The sequence below is a fragment of the Alligator sinensis genome, unplaced genomic scaffold (genome assembly GCF_000455745.1).
Source record: "Alligator sinensis unplaced genomic scaffold, ASM45574v1 scaffold74_2, whole genome shotgun sequence".
Taxonomy (NCBI): domain Eukaryota; kingdom Metazoa; phylum Chordata; order Crocodylia; family Alligatoridae; genus Alligator; species Alligator sinensis.
In genome coordinates, this window is record NW_005841931.1 from 3,561,746 (window position 1) to 3,583,109 (window position 21,364).

The window sequence follows — 21,364 nt, forward strand, 5'->3', positions numbered from 1 at the left end:
CTTCCAACACAAGTTTCAAGAGCAGAGCCTTGTAGTATGAAAGCATTAATTTTATGGCGAATTTTCTATACCTGGGAGTTTAAAAATAAAAATTCAGATTCTATACAGAAAATCTGATTTTAAAAAGGTGCTTATCACCCACAATTGCCACTAAAGCTAAAGGGGAGCTACACTGTTTAATACTGCTGTAAATCAGTTTATTTTTACACAACAAATTAAATATGAAAACCCAAGTCTAGACATTCCAGCTGGGGTCCAGTCCATTTTTACAGGTTTTGAATGCATCAGAGGCACAGTTAAATTTAAGTGCATCTTGCTTTTATTCCAATACTCACTCAAAGAATCAACACTTAAAATAACTGTGACTGAGCTCCTGCACAACAGTATTTTCTGGTAATCCCAAGAACCCTTTGAAATGATCTGGAATCCAGCAATTCCAGCTCATTTAAAAATGTTTTGCTGTTTGCACGTATACATTTATATACTGACTGTATCAGCACAGCTATGATCTTGTTGAGCATGTCTCCACATTACTGCAGATATTCTAGTTATGTACAAACCTGGAATTAAACCCTGACTATATTATATTCAACAGCAAAATTCCAAAATATAGCTGTCAAAGTTCCCAAATAAACAGACGCAGGAGAAAGAAGTGGGGCAAGGGAATTAAAAAATTAGCCTGGAGCTGAAAGGACAGCCCCAGCTCCACCCCTCACACTGTAACTCTATATCACCCTACAACAAAAAGAATCAGGAAACAAAAGGATTTCCCCTTCTCTCCCCCCCCACCATTTGCTCCCCAACAATAAGCAGCTACAAAACCCATCTAATCCACCTTAATCTGTATTGATTGGCCTTCAATTCTGTGTTACCATCATGCTTGCCCACTATCTCTCTCATCCAGGATGAGATCCAGTGCAATACCATAGGCCTAGATAGAAGTGCCCCCTGAAATACCCATAGCAAAATGTTCTAATAATTTCTGTACCTATTTCCAGTACAATTATACTCTGACATATTATTTCTGTTAAAAATTATTTAACAAAGCAGGCATTTTGCTATAAGCACCATATTTACAAAAAACTGTAAAGGACCAATACGCAAGAATGAGCAAGCACCTTCTGGAAGTTTAAATAGATTAGGTCTGCTTTCATCCTTGCCAGTTCTTGTCACTTACTTAACAAATCTGATCAACTTCTTTACACATGACCTCTCCTTCATAAATCTGAGAGGACTGTGCTTAAGCAGCATGTTCAAGCTTTGTTTATTCATGCGACTAAAAGTTGTTAATAGCAAATCTGAACTTACAGGTCCATGATTTTCTATTTCCTCACTCAAAGTCTTCTGTTGCATATGTCACATCACTGGCAACTAGAAAAATTTGTGTGGGCAACGGCAAATGCAATAGTACTATTTATTGAGGGAAGTAAAATCTTGAGTTCTAGAAGCACAGTTTATAACCAGGACTTTCTAATAAAAAAATAAAATTAAAAAAAAAAAAAAATCGATTTTCTATGATGCTTGACATATCAACAGCTCAAAAAAGACACAGAGACAGAGACACTTTCCACGGTGAATTATGAATTGCATACTGGGGAAAACTACTTCAAAACCAAATGTAATGCTCTCTGAAACTGAAGTGATGGAAAAACAAGAAATCACTGAAGTTTTTAGTGACTGCAACACTGAATGCTTCCAAAGGGTGCTAAAGAACCTGGAGAGGAGCCCTCGCAAATTCTCTAAAGAAACAGAATAACTTGTTTTAACTGCTCTTTTTTTGCCTCTGCCCCCTTTTTCTTAAACTAAACCAAAAGTCAACTGAAAAACTTGATGCTAGCATGTAGAACATGCCCTGACATAAGTGATGGGAAAAGTTTTTTTTTTGTTTGTTTGTTTTTTTAAATAAAGGCTGGAGTATCCTGAAAAAGTTGATCCCTACTTGCATCACAATTCTCTTGGGCTTGGGTGTAGTCAAGTTATTCCTTCTAAAAAATCCCTGTCATAACTGTATCAGAGGACATGGGTAGATATGGTCTGACAGCAAGCTACAGAAATACTTGATATGGAAAATACAATATTAGAACAAGACAAAAGAGGGGCAGGTGAAATGAATAAAACAAATAGTTAATCATGTCCTATCTGAAAGCTATAAAAACACTTCCCGTATTAAACAGAGCCAAAACCACACTGTCTTGTTCTTGATATGGAAAATGCAATATTAGAACAAATCAAGAACAAGAGAGTGTGGTTTTGGCCCTGTTTAATTTGGGAAGTGTTTTTATAGCTTTCAGATAGTTAATCACGTCTTATTTTTCATTCATTTCACCTGCCCCTCTTCTACTTCCTCAATTCCTTTATAATTTTCCCTGCAGCTTTGTTCTCCCTCTTCCTCCCCCACCTTCATATGCTTTTAAAAAGAGCTAAGATACAGGCTCATATTTGCTCTTTCTGTAGTCTACTCCATCTCAACTTACAGCATTTATATAATTAGCATTACAAATAGCTAGCAAAGTGCCAACAAGCCCTGTCATGGACCAGGAACACACTTCACCATACACTGTTCAAACACAAAACAAAAAAGTCACAACCCCAAAAAATTAGTCACAAACAAAAGATTAACACACAGTCAACAGAATTCAATGGAACAATATTGGACAACATGACCAAAAACCTGTATTCAAGTTTTCTGTAAATATCACAGAAATGGAGGGTTGTGAAGCAAAACTGATTCCTTAAACTTTGCAGATATTTATGGGGAAGTTTCTCCCAAGTTTGAATTGCTGCATGGGAGAATGCCCAGAGGTATTTATTTGACAACATAATGAAGGTAGAAAAAGCCAGATCAGGCAAAGTCAACATTTCAATAGCAAGGAAGAAGTTACAGATAAAGGGTGTCTTGGCTGTGGATAACTTTCAAAGTCAAGGAACTTAGGTTGGGTACAACAGAGAAAGGAATGAGCACAGCGGAGGGATACAAAGAGAGGCAACAACAAAAACAAACAGGTTGGGAAAAAATCTTTGTAGCACCATTCTGAATGGCTATGAATGGGCTGAGATTGAACTTCATGCCAAACAGAAGGGTTTTGCAGTAAATCAAGACAACATGCAATAAACTAGATCAGGAGTTTTCAACCTTTTTTAAAAGGCCTCCTTCTGTCTCAAAGTTTCAGCTCATGTACCTCATTTTTTTTTCTTCTTGTTTTTAAGTGGGGAGAAGGGGGCCACATCGAGGCCCCCACGGTGAGGGAGGGAGTGGGGCTGGGACAATCGCTGCATAGCCGGGGCAGGGCATGGGACGGAGCAGTGAGCAGCTCATCCGGGACAGGGGGGTGGCTCCTGCCACTGTGCGCGCCCTGGGAGGGGATGGGGGGCGCCTCCTGCTACTACATGCACCTCCGGGAGGGCATTCTGGAGTTGCTGCAGCCTCCCCCCATACCCCTGCTCCCATAGGCCCCCGCCATGAGGAAGCAGTGCCTACCCTAGCCCCAGCCCTACCCAGCTGGGGCGGAGCGCAGGATGGAGCCGCAAGCAGTTCATCCAGGGGGTGCTGGACAGGCTGTGCTCAGGGAGGGTGGCAGTGGCACTGGAAGGGGGCTATGGGAGGGGCTGTAACCACACCAAAGTTCACCGTAGCCCCCTCAACCCCTCCTCCCAGCCCAGCCCAGCCCAGCCCAGCCCAACACCTCTGCAGGTAACAGCCTGGTGCTGCCCCAGCCCCAGCCCCAGCCCGCCCTGCCCTGCCCTGCATGCACATCCAGGGGCACACCCCACCCCCCATGCCCTCCCAGGGTGCATGCAGCAACTGGAGCTGCCACCCCCAGCACCCTCCGGATGAGCTGCTCGTGCTGCCGTCTCGCACTCCGCCTTGGCTGGACAGCACTTGCCCCTGCTCCAGCCCCAGCCCCAGCCCTACTTCCTCCCTCACCGTGGGCGCCTACGGGGGCAGGGCTATGAGGAAGAGGCTGCAGCCAGTCCAGAATTTGCCGCAGCCCCACCCAAACCCTGTCCCAGTACCACAGCCAGCAAGAGCCTAATGCTGCTCCAGCCCCAGCAGACAGCAGCAACCTGCTCCGCCCTGAACACAGATCCACGGGCATGTCCCCCATGTCCTCCCAGGGTGCGCACAGCAGCAGAAGCCAAATCCCACCCCTGCCCGCAGCTCAATCCTGTGCTCTGCCCTGGCTGGGCAGCCCCTGCCTTTGTCCCTTCCCCCACAACAGATTTACCAGCCAGACCTGGTTGCTCTCCTGGCCACCCATGTGCTGTGTACATGCACACGGTAGTTATCAGCCACATCAGATCTGCATACCCCCTATGACTCTTAAATATCCCAAGGGTACATGTACCCCTGGTTGACAACCACTGTGCTAGATAGAAGTTTTAGCTGCATGGATGAACAAAACAGCCTTATATTAGACACACTGAGCAGAAAGAGTTAACAAAATAAAGATGTAGTGTGGATAGGAGTATTTTTCTTAGTTCTACTTGCATTTACTGAAATGTACTGTGCTTGTGTGCCTTGGCTGTGGTTCTGATTATAGTTAGATTACGCTCAAAACTTGCAACAATTTTGAAATGCAAATCCTGCAAATTATCTTTTGGTATAACACCACTGAATTGAAATTTATGATATATTCAAGACAGACCATTAGCTGACAAGACACCTTTTAATGGTCAAGTACTATCCTTACACCAGGCCAAAAATATGCTGTTCAAAAATGTTCTAACATGTTAATAAATGGAAATACACAGTGAAGTAACTAAACCTTAATTCTGCTCTGAAGTACTTGTTATGTGTCATATGTATATACAAATAGATGTATTTGAATAACATACACACACACACACATACACACACAGGGCCAGGATACATTATATATTTTTCCATATGTATGTTGAGAGGTTGTGGAAGAGCTAAAAGACGTATATGGAAAAATATATAATGCGTCCTTGCTCTGTACTTATGCCACAGATGGAGAGAGTCAAGATTGTTTATGTACTTTATATTCTTAAAATATGGAAATATACAGTTAAGTGTAAACTTTACTCTTAATTTCCTGGTTTAAAATGTGTTTTTGGCATTATTAGTACAACTTGTAATGATTTTTTATCTTTAATTGTAATATATTCTCTTCACCTTAAATCCATCTTAAAACAACCGTTTGGAAAAAACCTTAAGCTAATTATTTTTAATTAAAAAACTTCCTACATGATGAACACCAAGCAAGAAACCAAAAAACATCATCATGCAGTATCTCTGAGGCACTAATATATAGGAACACTAATTAAAAGGGTAGTGCATTTAAGCAGAGCAAAGCAGCCAAAGCACAGTCAGAAGCCTGGCATGTAGGGTGCAACAGAAACTGAAAAGTCTGTCAAGAAGCTGTGATTATTAGGGTCAAAGAGCCCAGTCCCCAAAATGAGCGTACATAAATAGCTCTTTCCTCAGCCATCTGATTTTGACATGCACAAGAGGAAAAGGGAAATTAATAATCCGCACTAGTATACAACCAAAAAATCTAGTGATACCTGGGCAAAATAAACTACCAGTCAGAACTCTATACAGAGGTGATCTCTTTATAGAATTGCAGCAAATTAGGGTTGGAAGGGACCTCAGGAGGTCATCTAGTCTAACCCCCTGCTCAAAAGCAGGACCACCCCCAATTTAATCATCCCAGCCAAGCTTTGTCTAGCCGGGTCTTAAAAGCCTCTAACGACGGAGATTCCACCACCTCTCTGGGTAACCTGTTCCAGTGCTTTACTACCCTCCTGGGGAGAAAAGTTCTTCCTAATATCTAACCTAAACTTCCCTTGCTGTAATTTGAGACCGTTGCTCCTTGTTCCATCATCTGCCATGACTGAGAACCATCCAGCTCCAACCTCTTTCAAACCCCCCTTCAGGTAGTTGAAGGCTGCTATTAAATCCCCTCTGTGTCTCCTCTTCTCCAGACTAAATAAGCCCAGTGAAGACTGATGTAAGAACGGCATTACATACTTTATGCCTTTTCCATAATCATCTGTCACTAGGTTGCCTCCCCCATTCAGTAAAGGGACCCAACACTTTCCCTGATCTTCCCTTTGTTGCTGACATACTTGGAAAAACCCTTCTTGTTACCCTTCAAGTCCCATGCTAGCTGCAACTCCAGTTGTGCTTTGGCCTTCCTGATTTCGTCCTTGAATGTCCAAGCTATACTCTTGTACTCCTCCCTAATTGTTTGTCCAAGTTCCCACTTCTTCTAAGTTTCATTTTCATGTTTTAGCTCACTGAAGAGTTCCCTGCTAAGCCAAGCTGGTCTTCTACCATACTTGGTAGTCTTCCTGAGCATCAAGATGGTTCATTCTTGTGCCCTTAGTAAGGTTTCTTTAAAGTACAACCAACTCTTCTGGACTCCTTTCCTCCTCAGACTGGCCTCCAGAGGACTCTGACTTGCTCAGGGAACCGATGAGCAGAGTCAGTTTTTCTGAAGTCCAGGGTCCTTACTCTGCTGCTCTTCTTCCTTTCCTCAGGATCCTGAACTCAATCATCTTGTGGTCACTGCTGCTTAAGTTGCCATCTACTTCTACATTCCCCCATCAATTCGTCCCTGTTTATGAGCAGCAGGTCAAGAAGAACACAGTCTCTAGTTGGCCTCCCCAGCACTTGCACCAGGAAGTTGTCCCCAACACTCTCCAAAAGCTTCCTGGATTGCCTGCGCAATGCTGTATTACCCTCCCAGCAGATGTCAGGGTGACTGAATTACCCCATGACAACCAAAGCCTGTGACTGGGAAACTTCCACTAGCTCTTTTAATAGGCCTAGAGATTTTCAACAGGCCTATTTCCAGCTTCATACTGGAGATCTGAGCAATCATACAGCTCTTTACCATAAAGAGCAACTCCTCCTCCATCTCCTCTTCCCCCTGCCCGTCCTTCCCAAACAGTTTATACCCATCCATGACAGTGCTCCAGTCATGTGATCTCCCACCACGTCTCTGTTATTCCAATCACATCATCATTCTGCAACTGCAAGGGCTTCCAGTTCTTCCTGATTGTTTCCCAGGCTCCGTGCATTTGTGTACAGACATCTGAGGTAGCTAGCCTATTGCTCTACTTTCTCAGGAAGAATGAGAAGGCCTATCCTCTCATGGTTAACTGTGACAGAATAAGTAAGTCCTCCTGAACACAGTATCCAGGAAGTCTTGGTGAGACAGCAGAAACTTCCTGGTGTGGCAGGACAGCAACAAACTACATTACAGACCCTTGCTATGGCAGCAAGGCTCTTACTTCTTTTTTTTTTTAAACCAAAAATAGTTCTTTATACAAGTTCCTGTAAGTAATAGGGAGTTGTTTCCACACCACAAGCCTCATCAAGATACTACAGACTGCTTGCAGCAGCTCACTCACCCCAAGCTAACACAATTGCTCCTTCAAGCACAAGCTACAATATGCAGTTGATAGCTACAGCTGAGGCAGCTAATAAGACCCTAAGCCAGGGGTGGGCAAAATGTGGCCCGGGGGCCAGATGCAACCTGCCAGGCCATTCTACCTGGCCCACGGGGACCCTAAAAAAATTTAGAAAATTAATATTAATCTGCCCTGGGCTGCCTGTCATGTGGCCCTCGATGGCTTGCCGAAACTCAGTAAGCAGCCCTCTGCCCAAAATCATTGCCCGCCCCTGTCCTGGGCCCTTCTGCTTGCTGGGCCAGAGACAAGCAGCATCCACCTTGGCGGCCACTAGAACACAACATTTCCCTGCTATCATTCCAGCAAAGAAAAAAACAGCTTTGCCACTTAAAACACACATGGCATTTTCAGAGAAAAGGTGCCTGTGCTATGCAGGTAAATATGTTATCCTTGCCTGTAGGCATAACTGAACAAATCTTTGCCTGGAATGGGGACAAAGCATAGGGCAGGACCTGCTGCTTTTGCACACACATGCCAAGTCAGCACCTGAGGCTGTTTCCCTGGTCATGCTTCCTTAGTTACACTACTGCTCCTGCCAAACAGAGCCAGTTGGGATGAGTCCTCCTGGTATGAAAGATGTCTCCTGGTGGATTTCCTCAGGAACCAGGTAAGGGAGATGCAGAGGAGATGACTAGGCTGCAAAGCATCTACGAACATGAGAACTTCAAAATCGAAACAATAAACAGAGACCTCCAGACTGTGAGGAGCCCAAATACAAGAAGTTATGGAAAGGCTGCCAGAACTCATCTGGTCTTCTATTACCCGGAGATGCGGGTTTTCCAGAAAATTTTGAATCGGAAAATTTTCCAATGCCCTAAAGAATGTGATCTGATTTGGCATGTTTATTTGTCTTATATTTAGTAAACAAACTAAAAAAGTTCCTCCATGTTAATTTTATGTCCCAATAGCCACAAGTATTTGAACTGAAATACTTGATTAGGAAAAAAATTAAATACAGCACACTTAATGTGGTTTAAATGTTATATTCAAACAAATCCAAAGCTTTACGTGGAAAGAAATTACATTTTTACAAATATTCCAATAAAAATAAAGACAATACACAACAACATGTACTTCCCTTACATTGTTTATTTAAATTTAAGATAAAAAATTCAAGGCACTGAAAACTGTTGAGATGCTAATTTTAGCACACTTAAAGAAATGTGCATGACATGCCATGGTTGTCCACTCTTCTCAGTACAAGAGAGTTAAACTCTGTTGAAGTAGGTCACTGCGGCACCTCCAGTATCACTGTCACTATCTGTAGAATTACTTGCACTACTTATTAGTTCCATTTCAGAATCAGGTTGAGGCAAAACTAATTCAGAACTACTTGAACCACATTCTCTTTTGCTAAAGGATGGTTTTACCGATAAGTCTATGGGCAAGGGCAATTTCTCATCATACTGCATCTTCTTCACTAACTGTGCTTTTGACTGATTCTCCAGAAGCAAGAGATTTTGAGAAATAGAAACCAGCTTAGCAGTGCTTTCAATTGTTCGTCTATTCCTCCTTTTTGTCTTGATTGAGCTGAAAGCCTTCCAGTTCCATTCACAAGAAGCTGCTGTTGGTGGAATGCTTAGGATCCTTAGAGCAATCCTGGATAACAGTTGGGTGTTACAGTATCCCCTTCCACCATGTGAGGAGACATGCTCTCTGCTACCCACCAAACTTGCCTAATATTGTATTGGCATCCATTAATTATTACTAATGAATTTTATGAAACAATGAATTTTTTTAAAATGGAAAATTTCCCATGGAAAAATAAAGCACTGGAAAATCTTTCAGAAAATTTTCAGTTTTGGAAAATTTTCCGCCCCACATCTCTGCTATTACCCCATGCTGCTCATCCATGTGGACACTAGTGATACTGCCATGGGTGACCCTGAGCAGATCCAAATCTACTAGAGGGTTCTGGGCACTAGGTAAAGGGAACTGAGGCTCTGGTTGTATTTTCATCAATTCTTCTGGTCAAGGGTAAAGACCCAAGCAGAAGCAGGCATCCTGGAAATCAACATGCAGCTGCACACATGGTATCATCTGCAGGATTTTGGCTTTTTGATCATGAAATGATGTTCCAAGGATTGGTGGGCAGAGACACTGTCTACCTGTTGGAGCAAGGGAAGAGTGTCTTTGCACACAGGTTTGCTAAAACCTAGCAAGATGGGATATAGCAAGGTAATACAGGAGACTGGAGATAAAAAGAGCTAGGTGACCAAATAAAGGCCAAGAAAAAGGAGACAACATGGGGAATTAACTGTGTTCTAAGAAGGACATTAGCAGGATAACTGACTAGTCATTGAGATGTTCAAAAGCTAAGCATGGGGAATAAACAGGAAAAACTAGAAGTCCTAGCACAATCCTACAAGTATGAAGTCATTGGGTAAACAAACTTGGCAGCATAGTTTACATGCCTGGAATACTGTCACAGATAAATATAACTTGTTCAGAAAGGACAGGCCACATTATAAAGGAGACAGTGTCTCTGCATGTTATATCACACACACCCACCCACATACTGATTCTGAGGTACAGTATAAAAGTGGGAGGCAGAACTGTTGGAAGTCTCTAGGTCAAAGTAAGGGGGAAAAACAGCAAAGAAGATAGCATGGTGGGTATCTGCTATACACAAACAAGTCAGAAGGTCGAAGTGGACAAAGCTTTTTTTCCCCAATAGCTAAAACAAAACATCTATATTGCAGGACCTGGTGCTAATGGGGGACATCAATTACCATGACACCTGTTGGAAGGAGTATGTCGGATTCATAGATGCTAGGGTCGGAAGGGACCTCTGAGGATTATGGAGTCCGATCCCCTGCCAGTGGAGTCTCCTGCTGGTCATGTGATCCCAGCAAGGTGCTTGTCCAGTCTCCTCTTGAAGACCCCCAAGGTAGGGGAGAGCACCACCTCCCGTGGAAGCCCATAAAGGGTTGTATATCTATACGGAGATAGATTTTTTTTGGTGCAGATCCTGGAGAAGCTTTCTAATTTGCTGTTCATCAGTAGGATGGATTTGGTTAAGAATATGAAGGCGAATGGCAATTTCAGTAACAGTGGCCATCAAATGATGAGAGCTCAAGATCCTAAGGAAAAGAAAGGAAGAACCAGAATAAAAAGACCCTAGTCTGCTTTTCTGAAATCTAACAGATTCTGGGAACTGGTGGGCAGGCAAGAATCAAAGGAAAAGGAATCCAGAGGAGACCACCGTCTCTTTAAAGTACAATACTAAAGAAGCAAGAGCATGGTATCCCAATGCAAAGGAAAGATAAGTGCACCATGAGATCAGCCTGGCTAACCAGCAAACTCTTCAATGAGCTGAAACTCACAGAGGAATTTTACAAAAAGTGGAGACTTGTCCATATTATTAGGGATAAGTATAAGACTACCACATAAGCATGCAGGGAGAACACCCAACAAGAAGGGCAACAAAAAAAAAAGCACTTAAAAGTATCGCATTTACTCAAATACAAGACAATCCTGAATATAATATGGAAATTGTATAAGCTCATTGTAATTTTTCAGGAACAGAATCTAATTATTGGAAGTTTTTCCCTGAATTTGTCTTCCTCTCACTGATACAGCAGGGAAAATAAATTGGGGGGAGGTCAAGTAGCCCCCTTGCCCTCTGCCCCCCACCCAAATTTCTTCCCCCTGCATCCCCTTCTCTCCCTCCTTACTGTCAGACCCTGCTCTCCCTAAAAACATGGAAGTGAGAGGCAGATCTGAAAACAGTACCTTTGAAATAAACATACAGGCCAGGGGTGGGCAAGATGCGGCCTGCCAAGCCATTCTGTCTGGCCTATGGGGCCCCCTAAAACATTTAGAAAATTATTATTTATCTTCCCCTGGCTGCCTGTCATGCGGCCCTCAATGGCTTGCCAAAACTCAGTAAGCGGCCCTCCACCTGAAATAACTGCCCACCCCGACACAGGCAAATGACTATGGGTACCAATAGACTTAGTCCATCTAGAATTGATGCATGTTGCCTTTTATAAAAACTGCTGCAAGTTTAAAAAACAGCTATTCCATAAACACATTTTAAGCAGCATTTTTGTACTTACCTATATACAGTACAAACTATGCATGATATTAGTCCAAAGCCAAAAGACTCACGATTTACCATATACAATAGTTCACTGGACTGGGCCCCACAAGAGTCAACAGCATTTGAAGCCACGGTGACCTCACAGCTTAGTATGTGTGTACACTCCAGATACCCCCCACAGAGGACCCATGTGCTAATTAGCCCCCCCACTCATGACCGCAACCAGGTGTTCTTGTCACAATTTCTGGGATGCTCCAAAAATTTATATACAGGTGAGGCACAGGGAAACCTAGTCTGGCTTCACCTCATAGAGGGCAGAGCTACACTAATCATACGTGACAGGCCGAGGACGAGACAGAGGGATTCTGGGTGAACTGTTTAGGGCCCCATTTGGTGATGTTTACAATACATTTAAGGCTGGTGAAGAAACAGGAATTATTGGAAGTGGGAAAGATGCACAGCACAGCTATGGAAGTGAAGAGGAAGTCCAGATAAGTTCAGTGTAGTGGCTCATCATGACTTGAAAGTGTCAGCACCAAAGGGGACTGTGCACACTGGACACTATCATCTATCTTATTCAAATGGGCTGCACGAATCTATGCTTGTGATAAACTCCCATCGGTGTATTTGCCCAATACGGGCCATGTGTTTTATAGTCATGCTCAGTGTTGACCACATTTTATCAACTTCATAGTTGGTTTTCTACTGAGCACATGATGTTGCTTTTGGCAGCAGTTTAATGATAGGCAATGTATTTAGTGAGGTTTCCTTCTATACAAATGTAAAATAAGGAACTCTCCTACTCCCTTACCCGCATGCTGATTGAGAGGAAAAAAACCTCATCCCATATATGAGTAAATATAGTATATTAGAAGAGGAAGGCCAAGGAAAGTGTAAGTCTTTTAGTACAGCTTTTCTCAACATGTGGGTTGCAAACCAAAAGTGGGTCGCCAGAATATCTGAAAGGGTTGCAAACAAACATGGATGTATCAACAAACTTTTCAAATGGATTCTCATTTAAAGGAGAAAAACATGGGAAACCATGGGTTTTCCTTTGCAGGCTGGCAGAGCTCTAGCCTGCAAGGGGCTGCTTGGGACTCCCACATGTCCCCCACCCCACACACTGGGTGGCTAGGGTTGGCCAAGGTTTATAAATGGGTCCTGGTACAAAAAAGGTTGAGAACGACTGTTTTACTAAATGCAAAGTACAAACTAATAATGGTTGATGAAGAGAAGGTGAAGTATTTAATTTTTTTTTTACTTCAGTCTTCACAAACAGGTCAGATGATGAGTGCAGTTGGCAGCAAGGATGGTAGAGAAGATAATTAGGCTAGAGCAGAGAAAGAACAGGTTACTTATGGAAGCTGGATTTCGTCAAGGATGAACTGCATCCTAGAGTACTCAAGGAATTGGCTGAGGTAATTGCAGAACCATTGGCTATTCTCTTCAAGATCTCAGAGGTCAGGCAAAACCAGGATGACTGGAAAAAGGCAAATATAGTGGAAGAAGGAGGGTCCAGGGAATTATAGACAGGTCAATCTGACCTTGATACCTAAAAAAATATGAAGTACATAGTCAAGGAATCCACGTCTAAGCCCTCGGAGCAGGCATCAGCAAACCAGGGCCCCAAGGCTGGACCCAATTCACAAAAAGATCAGATCCAGCCTACAAACGCCCAACCCAGCTTGGTGCAGGTGGGGGAGTGTAAATCAGGCAGCTTACAGCTGTGTGAAGCCATCCATCCTCTTTGCAGCACCCTCCTCCACAGTTCTCCCTGATGCTCTCTTGTGCCTACACTTACCCTGGCGGCAGAGGAGCTAGGTATCTGCAGCAAAAGTAATGGCAGGCATCATGAGCTCTCCTGAGACAGAGAGTGACAAAAGGTTGCCAACACCTGACGTGGAAAGCAACAAGATCATCATGAACATCTAACACACATTTGTCATGGGTAAGTCATGCTTAAGCAAGCCGATTTCCTCTTATGACAAGGCGATAGGCTCTGCCTCTCAAGTCTCCCATGACATTCTCCTTAATAAACTAAGAAAATACAAGCTACATGAAAGTGCTATAAGCTGGATACCTAACAGGTTGGACAACTGTACTCAAAGAGTAGCTCAATGTTTAATTGATAGGAGGTATGGAATAAACTTAATCCAAGGTTCTATCCTAGGTCTGGTTTTGTTTAACATCTTCATTCACGTTTGAAGCATGGGGCTGAGTACACAAGTAGAAAATCTGCAGATGACACCAAGCCGGGTGAAGTTACAGATACTTTGGACGATAGGATTAGGATTCAGAATGGCTTGCATAGGTTAGGAAAATGGTCTGAAATTTGTCAACTGAAATTCAGTAAGGACAAGTGAAAAGTCCTGCACTTGCAATGGAACAAATCACAAGCACACAAAATGGAAAATTACTAGCTAGGCTGCAATACTGAAGAAGAGGAGCTAGGGGTCATAGTGGACAACACACTGAATGAGCCAATGATGCGCTCTTTTTTGAGAAGAAAAAAAAAGTCAATAGCGTACTGGGAAGCATTAATAGGAACACAACTTGCAAATCAAGGGAAGTGATTCTTTCATTCTGTTCAACACTGGTAAAGCCTCATATCTAGAGTCCTGCATCCAGTTTTGAGCACCACACTTCAAAGGACATGGACAACTGGAAAAAATCCAGCAGAGCACAACAAAAATTATCAGAGATCCAGGAACCATCACTTATTATAAGAAGATTGGAAGAACCAGGATTGTTTAGTCAGCAGCAAGGAATGAGGGAGGGGTCTGGTAACAGTTTTCAAATACCTAAAGGGTGGTTATTTGAAAGATGATGATAGACTATTGTAGCCACAAGGTACTGGACAAGAGGCAGCAGTTTGAAAACTGCAAGAAGAAAAGTGTATGTTGGATAGCAGGAAGAAATACCTAACTATGAGGGCAATTAAGTAATGGAACAGATTACCTAAAGAGGTTATGGAATCCATGGAAGCTTTGGAAAGCAGGTTAGAAACACTGTGGTTTAGACAGGGATGATCCTGTTTGGATCAAGGGGTTCGACTAGATGACCTCCCAAGGTCCTTTCCATCCCTAAACAATTCTACTGTATACAGAAATAACTCTCAGATTTTCAAGTATTACCCATTTTCTACTCTAAATATCCTCTCCCTGCTTCCAGTAAAAATATGTTAGATATTAGCACCTTCATAAAGTCATTAATAACATACAAGTTCTTGGGGTTTGTTTTTGTTTTTTGTTTGTTTGGGGAGGGGTGGGGGGGGGAAGATGCGCAGTTTAGACAGAAGTCAGTGGCACAAGAGTGTAATGAATTACCTATGCCAACACTGAAAATCTGGGCTTGATATTAATGTTAAAGCAACCCGATATACAACCTGTAACAAAACCACAAAACTCAACAATTACTATTAACCATAAAAAAAATCTAGTTAGCCTGTATTAGTATCAATACCTAAAGGCAGAAGAGAGACATCAATTGAGCTAATCATACCAAAGTAGTAAATGCATTAAGTTTGCAAGTATACAGAACCACTGGAAGCCAAACTTCAAGAGTTAGAAAACAGAGACATCATTATCAAATAGTAAAATGTAGTTCAAATTGTTCTGGTATTTAGATAAAGTCTAAAATACAGTATTTACTCACATATAACATTCACCTTTCCCCACAACAATTATTCTTCCAAAACTGAAGTCTATGTCACTAGTGGGAAAGCTGATTTTTCTGCTCAGAATAGAAGCACTGAAACACTGTAAGAAGGCTGCTGCTTTTTTTCCTTCTCTTACCTCAAAGAGCTACATGGAGGGAGGGGCACAGTCCAGCAAGGGCAGATCCAAGGGGTTGCAGTACTGCAGACACACCCTGCTTTGATTCTTGCTCCACCCAAAGTTTAAATCCAACTGCCCAGCAGCAGCAATAGCATTTTCATTTAGGCAGAGCTGAGGGAGACAATGGACTTCATGGCTCATCATAATCTACCCAATTCCTATTTATTGCTCTTCACTCCAAATCTTAACAACCCTCTTTCCTTTTTAACAGTCCTGATGTTCCAATAATCAACCTACCTTTTCTTTGGCAACTTTGCTATCTGTTAGCTACTCCTGACCTCTCTTCCCTGATTTCACATCCCGCAGACTGGTTTGAATTCTTTTCAAAATCCTAGATCCGTCACACTCCAGACATCTCACACTGTATCACTCTTCACCACCACCTCTGCAACTGGCCACTCTGATATGCAGCCAGAACTCTACTGCCTTTTTTTCTCCCTTTTGTTGGTCTGACACACATCAAAGAGTTTGGTTAAAGTACAGACTACTGAACATACATTCAGGAAAGAGAAGGGAGAGCAGAAACATGAAAACAAACCCAGCCACAGGTCACCCACCTTCCGGGATCCTGAAAGCATGGGTGTAAACTTCTCTCCCAAACATGAGGCATGCTCCAGGGTGCTCACTCCCACCCATTCATGTTGGAGCCATATCACTTCAATCCTGAATGTTCTACCTGGAATACTAGGGCACTATATACAAGGACACCTCTACCTGTGACTACTATGAACCGGTTCTCAGTGATGTTTTGGAATGGTTCAACTGTTAAGTCTGTCCATACCCAAAGAGTTAGTTTTACTCTCTAATTGTACTTACATGCCTACTGCAGTGGTTTGCTGTCTTTTCTTCAGACACGTACATGTATGCTGCATCTTGCCGTGGTAGGGACAGACTTATATTAATGGCTCTTTTCCAAATATTACAAGTATAATTTGATTTTATATATAGACAAGAAAATATTTTGCTACCTTATACTTTAGTTTAATGTATCAAACATTTGAAAGTACGATCACCAACTACAAGTTTATATGATATTCAGAGCTTACCTCTAGGTATATTGATGGTGGGTTATGCTCTCCTCCAAACTTGTCTAGCAGCGCCTCTATGTGTTCTTGTGTCAATTTAATCATCTGTTTGATATTCCATACCTAAAATACAAATATATATATCTATATGTAATTACAAAAGATAGTCAAAAATGTATCTTAAATAACTAGAAAACATGAACTCGCTTATCTTGCAAGTAAACAGTTTTTACTTAAAAGGGGAAAAAAAAGTATAAAATCCACATTTTACTGAATTAATTATAGAGTGCACCCTGGACCCAAATGAATTATTTTGGGTTACAAAATTCAACAAACAATGAAAACATTTCAGTCTTGAAGAAGGGAGTTGGTTAAAGTATAGGGTAATGGTTACAAATTATACTTTTTAGAGAAAAAAAAATTACAGGTATGTACATATGTTCTCTTAACAGGTACGGGAGCCCAGCTCCTCAGAGGTCTTAAATTAACTCATATTTTGAGGGAAATATCTCACTAATTCACCAGTAACTACTGAGGACTAAGCCATTCCTAAAATAAATAGAAAGAAGAGTTAGATCTCCTCTAATTCTGTAATAATTCTGGAACAGAGTCTATAATCTTCACTCTCGTAGCCATAAAACCAAGTTCAAGTAGTAACAGCATGTAAAACAATGCAGAGAACTCTATATGGCTGCCTTCCAAATCCGTATGTAAACTCAAGACACTGGCTATAGAGGCCAAATTTTCCCTGAACTCATAAACAAATGTTTTGTTAACAGGACCTTGAAACTGTGGCCTTGCCAAGAAGCAGCAATGATAATGCAACTCTATTTAGACATCTGTCTTGAAAATAGCAAACTTAGTATACTCAGGTTAAAAGAAACAGAACACCAAACAGATATGATTTGTCATTTGAAGTCTAAAGGCTTTTATTTGATAAATTCATGTAATAAGATCCCGCTGGAATTGGGTGCACGTTTGGGAAGAATATCAAAAGGAGACTTAAGACAGAATTTCAACATTACCTTTGAAAAGCATTTAGTAGGAGTACACACTGCTGTATCTTTAGGATACCTAAAGCTTTTAAAACAACATACTGGTTACCCACTTCCCAAAACACGTTACATTTTAGTGAACATAAGAATCCCAGTCTGCCAGTGTGGCTGGAGACCTTCTGAGCTTTGACCCTACTAAGCTTATGGAGTTGGATTTTCAAAAGCTCTCGAGTTATTTCATAATTTTCACTGGCATTCGATGAAACTTCTATTCAAGTCATTTTTAACACTTATGCAAAAATCTATCCATCTTAAGGTAAGGTTTCAATCTTAATATCCCTCCCCTACACTAACAATTCTATATATATCAAGGGTTAGGAGAAGACTCTTCCTCCAATTAACATATTGGCTTTCTGTTATAATCCCCACTATAAACCTCTTAATTTCTTCACTGGAAGTTGGACAGTTAATGACTTCATTCCTTCCTGCATGGCTATCTTCTATTTTGCATCCAGCAACCAATATTCTGAACCACAGCTTCTTTTATAATGCTAGAGAAGTAGAAATGATAAAGGGAGACACTACATAGCAGCTGCTGAAAAGGAAGCAGGCAGCCCTTCTAAAAGGGGAGGAAACTACCTGAAAAATTCACAGAGACAAGAGGGAAAGGAATAGTGAGTACGATTTCTAGAATCCATCACCAGCTCCAGGAGTATGGGAGAAATCCCTTCACCCATAAAAAAAGTGAAGCTGAAGTCCCAGAAAGACAAAGTAGCTGTTACGTGTGTTATTACAAGCAGCAGAAAGGACACAGCAAGTCACCTACTATTCTTCTTCACCATGAATCATGAACTTGGCCTATCTGTCGGAAGGACTCTGCCAGGGAAGTCATCTTCAATTTACTTTGTTAGTAAGGAATGATAGGTACATGAATTCCTCACCCCTCTAAACCAATGGACAGGAAAAAAAATCCATTACTAGTGGACCATTAAGCAAGTTACACAGAACATCAGTAATCTGTTGATCTCAGATGAGTCACAAGTATCTGTGGCATAATTTGCTCATGAAAGATCTACCAACTCAATCTGGGACAACTGTTGTAGCTCTAATAATGATGCGTATTCTCTGCCTACAGTTAAGCTTTTTCTTTGTTGATAAGTATACTTGGTAGGAGTATTCTGTGGAATGCCATCCAATAAATATTCACAGAGTTTCTGATGAGCCATAATTAGCCTACCTGCTTGAATGGACCATTTTGGGGGGGGTATCAGGTCACCTATACCAGGAATGTACAAAGACCAATTTTTGAAAATTAAGCTTTATACAGATACACTGCATCCCAGTCAGGAAGAATCTAAGATTACTTTAATTTGGACTGAGGGACTCTCAGTTCTCTCTCAATTTCAGTTTGATCCTAAGCAAGCCAGTGCTTTGCAGAGGTTCTGAGCCACGCTTGGTTTAAGAATGACTACCACAACTGGTCATAATACCCAGACAGTGTCTTTAAGCATTGTATGCACACTGCAGTTACAACTACGGACATCAGGGCTATTCTCAAGACTTGGATCCTTTCTAAAATCTGCTGGTTATAATAACCTCTCTCTGTTAGGTTGATATGATATCATCAATACCATCTTGTTAAGAAAGCCTCACATCCAGACAGGGCTCAACATGACATATTGCCATGTTACCACCTATGTTGAAAAATCCAACTTTCCAGATGCTTATTCCATACATTTCATAGACATTAGGGCTGGAAGAGACCTTGGAAGATCATCAAGCCCAGCCCCCTGCCCAAAGGGCAGGAAGTCAGCAGGGGTCATAGGATCCCAGCAAGATAGACATCCAAATGTCTCCTGAAGGTATTCAAGGCAGGTGCTTCAACTACCTCCGGCAGCAGTCTATTCCAAACCTTGGGGGCTCAGACAGGAAAGAAGTTCTTCCTTATGTCCAGCCTGAAACGGTCACAGAGGAGTTTGTGACCATTCAATCTTGTCATCCCCATCTTTAGAATGAAGACAATTGTCCCCAGCAGTACAACCAAGTGCACTGTCTCCTTCCATTTATCCAAACAGAAATTAAGTCTACAAGCTCTAATGGTTCTGGAGATCATTCCATCCTGGGAGCTACGTTTTACTAGAAAAAAATTCTATTTTTGGCCCTTAAAAAAAAAAAAAAAAAAGCTATAAGACCATCTTAAGGTTACAGAAAACATTATTGGATAAAAGAACGATTATACGATTGGACACAAACTAGGTGCAACACATTATGTGCTTACCTGTTTTCTAGAATAATCAAAATGTAAAACAACCAGAATTATTAGCACCGTCCTATAAGTAACCTATGATGCAACCAGTGATTGGGCCACATTCTCTCCACATATGTACTGGCAAAAGTAGGGAGAGCATAGCAAGTCACCGGACTCAGAAGTAGTTCAATTATTACGTATTTGTCATTTGTACTTCTTCTATGAAAATTACTGCATCCTTTATATCCATAATGCATGTCTTTTATGCAGAAGTATAGCTAAATTAAAGAAAATATTTCTGTTTTAATTTAGTGGCATAGGGTCGTGTGTGTGTGTGTGTACGTGTGTGTGTGTGTGTGTACACATATTTATATATTTATTATATTTTATTTTTAATTAATTTATTTTTTGCCAGGAGAAATCAAATTTTCTTAATCTGTTGTTAGGCTACTTAAGCTAAATGCTGTAGCCCCACTAGACCATGTTGAGGGGACCAGATCTTCAATGAGAGATTCGTAGGAAACCAGTTACCTCTCCTCTGTGAAAAGAAGATCTTTAAAGAATACATCAGCATATACAAAACAAACAACTGAAAGATCAGTTTTCCACCTTAAATATCTTGAGAATTCTATGGTGAAATTCATGTTAACAAATGACAAAGAAACATCTGACAAAGTAGGCTGTAGCCTATGAAAGCTCATGACTCTGAATAAGTTAGTCTAAAAAGTGCCACACCGCCCTTCCTTCTGCCTAACTTCAGATTAATATGGTTAATTCTCTCTCTCTCTACCAAGGTCAACAATGCCTGGAGAAACTTAATTTTGGGATGATAATCTAATAAATACTTTAATAAGTCTCTTTTGGGTTCCAAGTTCCTTGCATGTTCCACAGAACTGTGAAAGACTGTGTAGAAATCCTACAAGTCCTGACACAAGAGAAACTGGAAGAACCATATATTAACAGGGAACAAGTGCTTTTTCAAACTCACATGCAGCATGGATATGCTCTACCATGGTTAGGACAACCTTCACAACTACCATTTATGTCATCCTTGTCCCTCTAACAATGTACTTGTTTAATCCAGGCGGACCCAAAGACTTTCGGATACATTTTAACATCGTGTTCACAAGCTTGATTGTTGCTTGTATGTATGCATGCATTAGGCCTGTGCAAAGCAGCTAGTATTCGCTTCAGATTCAGCAAAGTCAGGGAACAGTGATTTGAATCACTGTCCCAAATTGATTCAGCCGAATCCAATTCAAGATTTGGCAGCTGCCGAATCAAACAGGCCCCCCATCCCCTCCCCGCTATCCCAGCACCATCAATGGCTGCCCCACCCGCCCCAGCATCCCGGCTCTTTTAAAAAAAAAAAAAAAGAAAAAGCCCAGCATTCGCTGGCTGCTGACAGGCAGGGGGAGGCAATCCCTGCTGCCCCTCACTTTATGGGGGGCTCTGCCACGAGCCCCCAGAATCCCCAATGGCAGCTACGGGTGAGTGTAGGGCTTTTTAAATTTTTTTTCCCAAGAGACGGGACCCTGGGGCCAGACAGGGCCGCCATTGATGGGGCTGGGAGAGTGGGTGGAAATCAGGGGGCGTGCAGGGGATCTGTGGGGAGCAGGCAGGGGATGGGGCCTGGCAGGGGTCCCCCCATGGTCCCCTCCCCCTCCTCCAGCCCCAACCTGCCCCCTACTTACCGGCTATATAACTTGTGGCCGTTATTCCTTGTTATCCCGGGGGGCGCTAGGGGAAACAAGGTCTCCCCCAAACCCTTC

The 21,364-nt window shown here is 41.9% G+C and overlaps 1 protein-coding gene across 1 annotated transcript in view; it reads right to left on the bottom strand.

Moving 5' to 3' along the window:
• BRAF (B-Raf proto-oncogene, serine/threonine kinase) overlaps positions 1–21,364 on the bottom strand; it is a 148,661-nt gene that overhangs the window by 87,937 nt on the left and 39,360 nt on the right. Inside the window, exon 2 of the mRNA XM_006019543.2 lies at positions 16,371–16,472. Coding sequence (XP_006019605.2) covers positions 16,371–16,472 — 102 coding nt within the window. The remainder of the gene's footprint in view (positions 1–16,370; positions 16,473–21,364) is intronic.